The sequence below is a fragment of the Onychomys torridus genome, chromosome 2, assembly GCF_903995425.1.
Source record: "Onychomys torridus chromosome 2, mOncTor1.1, whole genome shotgun sequence".
Taxonomy (NCBI): Eukaryota; Metazoa; Chordata; class Mammalia; order Rodentia; family Cricetidae; genus Onychomys; species Onychomys torridus.
In genome coordinates, this window is record NC_050444.1 from 134,072,032 (window position 1) to 134,078,604 (window position 6,573).

A 6,573-nucleotide genomic window follows, 5' to 3' on the forward strand; every position below is an offset into this window, starting at 1 on the left:
CCTAGAGAAAAACACACACACCTGCTAGTCTCAAAGTCATCTTTAAGGATGGCTGGCAATCATTATACTAACTAACTTCTCCAAAGGCTCCCATGGTCACATCTGCCCCCTCTGAGTCTGTGACATCCAGGTTACCCTCCCTCTCTCAGGTGGCTTAGCCACTCTTGCTCCTAGCTTAGAGTAACCCCAGGAAACACAGTGGATTCCCACCCCTTTCACCCATTAAGGCACCACCCAGCCTTCCTCAAATTTTGGGTTCTTCTTCTCTGTTAAGCCACTGACACAGCATATAACTGACATTGTTTCTTTAAGAAAAGCCCCTGGGGGTTGGAGAGATGATCAGTGAGGCTGCTCCTGATGGGGGCTCACCTGTAACTACAGTTCCATGGGGTCCAATGCACCTGTGCTTGTGTGCTTGCACACACTTGAAAATAACAATAAACTTTTAAAGAGAAGCCCCCCCCCCCCATTTCCTCCTGAGCCTCGTGCTGCTTTCACTGGCCCTTCATGAGAAATCCTTACACCTTCGCTGCTGCCCATCACACACGGAAGGTGCCTTACAGTGGTTCACACAGAGTCCACAGTTAAATCAATTTCCCTTCCTTTCTTCTTAAGCTGATCTACAGCAATATTTGATGTGGTCTGAGCACAGCTTCCATTTTGAACAACCCAGGAAGCCATCCTCTCCTGGGTTCCTTCCTCTCGCTCCCCCGACCTCTATGGAGTGTCCCAGAGCTTTCTCCTCCAAGCCTTTTCTCTCCTCCCTCAGCCAATGATGGGCGTAGACACATGCACGACTTTGGTATCTCCAGGCCAGGCCTTTCTTCTGCATTCCAGTCTCTAGCAGAAACACTTAATTGACAGTCCCCATCCACTCCCTCACCCCCGACATCTCAGACACTTAGACCTCCCCAAACTCACTCTTTACTCATCCTTTCTGTGGGAGTAAATGGCACATTTATTTTTTTCAGCTGCTCAGGCAATCTTCCTTCACTGGTTTTCCACACACTCTAATATCTGATCCAGTAGACAGATCCCAACTCTGCCTTCCAAATCCATCCAGAACCCATCATCTTCCATCTCCTTCCCAGAAATCATTCCAATCCAACCGGCACCTCTCATCTAGACTGCAGCCACACCCACTAGGTGATTCTGTTTCTGCCCTCAGCACTACCAGTCTGTTCTCAACGTGGCCAGGAGCGATGTCCCCAGAGCCCATCCTTGGCCCCTTGTTTTTTCTACCTATGGTTACCCCCTGGTGGTTGCAGAGACAGTTTCTCCCTCTCCATTGGATCACCGGCACCAGCAGCATATAAACAAGCCACAATCTCTTCCTTTATAGGTAAAGCCTCTCATCCGTAGGTGCCCCTTAATCTCTCTTCGCAAGAAAGTCTTCAAGACTGTATCCTCGCTGTGCTCTCTGCTCTGCTCAGAGCTCCACAGTGGAACCCACTGGGGACTGCCAGTGTCAGCCTTTCACTGTCACCTCCGCCAGACCATCACCTGGAGTGAACCCACAAGGCCCCGTGTGGCTGCTGCTCATCCCCAGCTCTATCCCAATTCTCTGCCTCTTCTCATGTCCACCCTCACTCTCTCTCTTCCTCCACACTGGCCTCCTCAATGCTCCTTTCTGCCTGGACGAGTCTACTCCTCTCTACAGCTAAATAATGCACTTCCTGGGGTGGGAGGAAGTGGGGAGGATAATACAGAGGGAAAGGGAGGACAGAGAGCTAAAAAAAAACCATTAAAGATGTTTGGAAAAGTCATAGGGAAACAGTGTTTTATAAGAATGCACCTGTGGGTGAGGACCACCCCAGTCACCCTGATATTGCAGCCACTCTCCACCTCCTGCTTTTTTCCTCTTCAGCCTTTTCAGAAATATTCTGTGAAGTTTACTTACCTTGTTTATATCCTACCTCAACACAGAATGTAATATCCCAGAGAGGCACTGACTGCCAGCACTGTCATTCAGGCACCTAGAATCATACCTTACATATGGTCAGCAGAATAAAACTATTCAGTCAGACACACACACACACACACACACACACACACACACACACACACACACACGAATTACTGAGGTGAAGGCCATATCTGTTCTTATATTTGCCATTCTGTATCTCCAGCACACTGCCTGGCACACTGCTCAGTAAACACCTGCTGAATGAAATGGATAAAATGGGGAAATCGAATTGTTGTGAAGAATAAAACATATATTAAAATTTAATAATAGAGGTGCAGGAATAAAGGCTCACCATTTCTATTCAATCCTCAAATGAGCATAACTGAATTATCACTTGCTGATAGTGAAGTTTTGAGTTATTTATTTTGGAAAAAGAATCTCAGTTTGTAGCCCTGGCTGGCCTGGAACTCATTAAGTAGATCAGGCTGGCCTCAAACTCACTTTGACTCACCTGCCTCTCTGCCTCTCAAGCACTAGGATTAAAGGCATAGATCACCATGATCAGCACCCCCACACCCACTTTTTTTTTGAGACAGGGTCTCATATAGTCCAGGTAAGAAAGAGCTTGAATTCAAGACCAGACTAAATTGGCAACAAAGCAAGACTCTTGTCTTAAAATAAAAAATAAAAGGCAAGCCATGTAGCTCTGTGGCAGGGTGCTCATCTAGTACACGAATAAAGCCCTGAGTTCAATTTTTAGTAGCCCAGATAAAAGAGAGCCTGACCTAGAAAGTGCTCTACACCACTGGAGATGTCCAGGGGGAGATCGTTTGCCAAGCACGCACAAGACCCTGACTCCAACCCCTAGGGCTGCATAAACATCAATAAATAAATAGATATGGCCACTAAAGCTGGAGCTCTGAAAGCAGAAGGAATGCTGAATCATGCTGCTTCTAGGAGACAAATGCTCACAGGCCCCCTTTCCCAGGTCAAACACTCTCTTTCTTGGATGAATAGTTTATAACTATCCCTTATTGGAGTCAGCTAATGATTCTGACCTGGGGTTGGTCAGAAAGCCTAACTGTTATCAGTAAACCTGTCTTCAGATAAGAGCTCATCATAAAAACACACACACCCAATCATGATCCCCTAGCCTTGTGTACTTATAGTACAAGCTTCATATTTCAAATCAGACAACACACATTACCTGAAGGCCTACTGTGTACTAGTTATGGAACACATATTTAAAGGATCCTACATATGGGGTGGGGGGAGATACAAACCTTGTATACAGATAAATCACGATACAATCCAGAGTGCTACTTTGAAGTTGTTTGGTAGCAGGTGGAAGAGCCTCTCCATGGGGATAGGGCAGGGAGCTTGGGAAAACCTCCAGGAGACACAGTGAGTTGAGCTTGATTTGAGGGATGAATGAAATTCTACCATCTGGGAGAACCAGATGGGACCTCAGACTGATATTTAGTAGAAGCCCGAGTCATGAGACAACAGTGAAGCCAGCATTGGCTAACACATGAAAAGCCAGATGATCCACTGAGTATGGTTGTAATTTCCAGCTGGTGCTGTGTGTACAGTGACTTCGCTGTGTTTATGAGAGTTAATAAGTAAAAAGAACCTAGCGCAAATCAGGCATATATGTGTAAGTGCCTACTACTGTGACTGTGTTATTACTGTTGTTATTATTTATTATATGCATTATGGTCTTGTTCACCATTTGTGTTTAGGAAAATGAACACTTACTGAATAATCTGCAGGTTCTCAGAGGAAAAAAAGCAAAGTAGATATGCTTTTCACAATGTTAAGCCAGCAGAGTCTAAAGGGGGTGCTTTCCACAGGACTGTTTCAGTCATCCAAAGGTTGTGGCTCTTTCCCTAAGAGTCCCTCCCCCACCCCCATCCAAATCTAGGTTGGTTAGGGTAGATCACTGAAGTAAAAAATACCATCACAGAGCCAGGTGTGGAGGCTCATGACTTTAATCCCAGCACTTGCGGGGCAGAGGCAAGTGGATATCGGTGAGTTGAGGTCAGCCTGGGCTACATAGCAAGTTCTAGGACAGCCAAGGCTACCTAGTGAGGCCTTGTATCAAAATATAAATAAATAAATAAACCAAAAATAAGCAACAACAATAACAACAAAAGCCTGTCTTCAATTTCTCCACCCACCAAGCATCTATATAGATTTTCTTGTAGCTTATAAGAAAATAACTGGCTTGTGAGTACAGATATTTTCACACATGAATTCCACTTAATTGTTTAAATGCTTTCTGCATCATGATTTAACTTTCACTTTTCTTACAATTAGTTTTTTTGTTTTTTGGTTTTTTTTTTTGTTTTTGTTTTTAGAGACAGGCTCTCTCTGTGCAGCTTTGCGCCTTTCCTGGAACTCACTCTGTAGCCCAGGCTGGCCTCAAACTCACAGAGATCCACCTGGCTCTGCCTCCCTAGTGCTGGGATTAAAGGCGTGAGCCACCACTGCCCAGCTTTTTTTTTTTTTTTAAGCTGAGGATCGAACCCAGGGCCTACCACTGAGCTAAATCCCCAACTTACAATTGATTCTTTAAAATGGAGTTTTAGTTACACAGAGAGAGCATTTTCTGAATTGCTGATGTGCCTGTAAAGTCCAACAAATGATAAGTAAATCTGATTACCATATCTCAAAAATGACATCTTTACAAGCTTTACAATAAACAAACTCATCTCTGGCTCAAATATATATATATGACTTAATTTAGATCACCAAAGTATAACTGATCATTCCACTTAAATATGGAACCAAAAGCATGGACTTTTCAAGCTTGAAGAACCTCAACTCGAATATGAAACACAAGATTCAAAGAGATGGGGCTGAAGAGATAGATGCTAAGTAGTTAAGAGCACACTGGCTGCTCTTACAGAGGACCCAGGTTGGATTCCCAGAATCCACATGGTGGTTTACAACTGTCTGTAGTGTCAGGTCCTAGAGGATATGACGCCCTCTTGTGCCCATTGCAAGCACTGCATGAAGATGGTACACACATATATAAAGACAAAATACTCATACATGTAAAATTAAACTTGAAAAACAAAACCCCAAATCAAAATCAAAGTGATCTGCACAAAGCAAAGCCAAGACACTTGGTAACGGAAAAGCTGTAAGAAGAACACAGTCCTTCAGATTCTCTGTTCAGGAATGTAGTTCATTAACCAATTGGGAGGGTTTTAGCAATCGAGGTTTGAGAGATGGTACTCTTCACACATAGCCACACCTCTTTGAAATGTGAGGTGTCTAATGCTTGTGTATACTTCTGCAAAAGTATATGCAATCTAGGCCGGGCCGCGGTGGCGCACCCCTTTAATCCTAGCACAGGAGGCAGAGCCAGGTTGATCTCTGTGAGTTCAAGGCCAGACTGCTCTACAGAGCGAGATCCAGGACAGGCACCAAAACGGAAAAACCCTGTCTCGAAAAAAACAAGAACAACAAAAAGTATATGCAATCTGATCCTACACATGGAAGGTTTAATTAAATACACTTATGGATGAACAATGTTCAACAGAGCTATTTCATGTAGGGACTCGTACTCAAAACCTCACTTGTAAGCAGTCTGTTCAAAATTTGGAATTCCTTCCCTTGCTGAAGGGACTTCCTACCCACTAGATAAAGATGAAATATGAATAGCACTCCAAGAAATATCCAAGAAGGCCAAACCTTCTTCTGCCCTGGACCCCCTGAAATAGCTGAGAACACAGACTGTAAGCCAGTGAACACGAGTTTCCAAATTCATGGACTGCTTATACAAAACAGGATTGTATTGAGGATAATAAAAATATCTGAAAACAGAACGCTTTGAGAGGAATCAGGGGTGATAACCATATCTTACCCTCCACCTTCCAATTTTCCTGGACCCGGCATTAAAAGGATGGGTAAAGTCTGAAGGATGTGTACTTGACTATTTTGGAATCAGAGAATTTAACATGTTTAGGAAGGAGGACGAGTTCATGAAAATCATCAAATATCTCCTCTTGCCCCTTAAACTCCAGAGACGATCTCAATCTTTCTCAGCTGTCTCCCATAATTAGGCTGCCAGTTTGAGGCATTCATCAGTGGTGCACACATACCGGTAGGAAAGTTTCCCAAACATCTACCCTAAGAACAATTTTGTGAATCCTGGGTTGATCCCTCAAATTTCTGAGTCCATACCTGTGCAAATCTACAATTTAGCTTCAGGTGAATGTGAATGCCCCACTAACCCGTCTCCTCAGTGAATTTAGCATCTTCTCTACTGTTGGCCTCAGCGTGCTGCAAAGAGGGGCTACCACTGAGGGGGGCTCAATGCGGAGAGCCGCTGGCTCACGGGACCCCAGCGCCCCTCCCGCCCCTCCGGGGCCGCGCTCACCTAAGTGGCCGCCGACCACAGTGACGGCGATCTGGTCCAAGAACACAGCCCGGAAGCGCACGTCCTGCTCGGAGCAGCGCTGTCGGAGCGCGCGCAGGATCTGCACCTGCGGGTAGTCCTCGCGGATGAGCCGGTCGGTCAGCAGCCAGACCTGCGCGCACATGGCGACCGAAGCGGCGGCAGCCCGCCCTCCCGCCCGCGCGACCCCCTGGCGCGACCTGGGCGAGCACCGCGACTCCGCTCGCGCCGTGCGCCAGGCGCCTCTGCAGCCCCGGCC

At 45.7% G+C, this 6,573-nt stretch overlaps 1 protein-coding gene across 1 annotated transcript in view; it reads right to left on the bottom strand.

Moving 5' to 3' along the window:
- Nucleotides 1-6,573, bottom strand: part of Rimkla (ribosomal modification protein rimK like family member A) — a 29,126-nt gene extending 22,553 nt beyond the window's left edge. Inside the window, exon 1 of the mRNA XM_036178792.1 lies at nt 6,297-6,573. Coding sequence (XP_036034685.1) covers nt 6,297-6,459 — 163 coding nt within the window. The 5' untranslated portion in view covers nt 6,460-6,573. The remainder of the gene's footprint in view (nt 1-6,296) is intronic.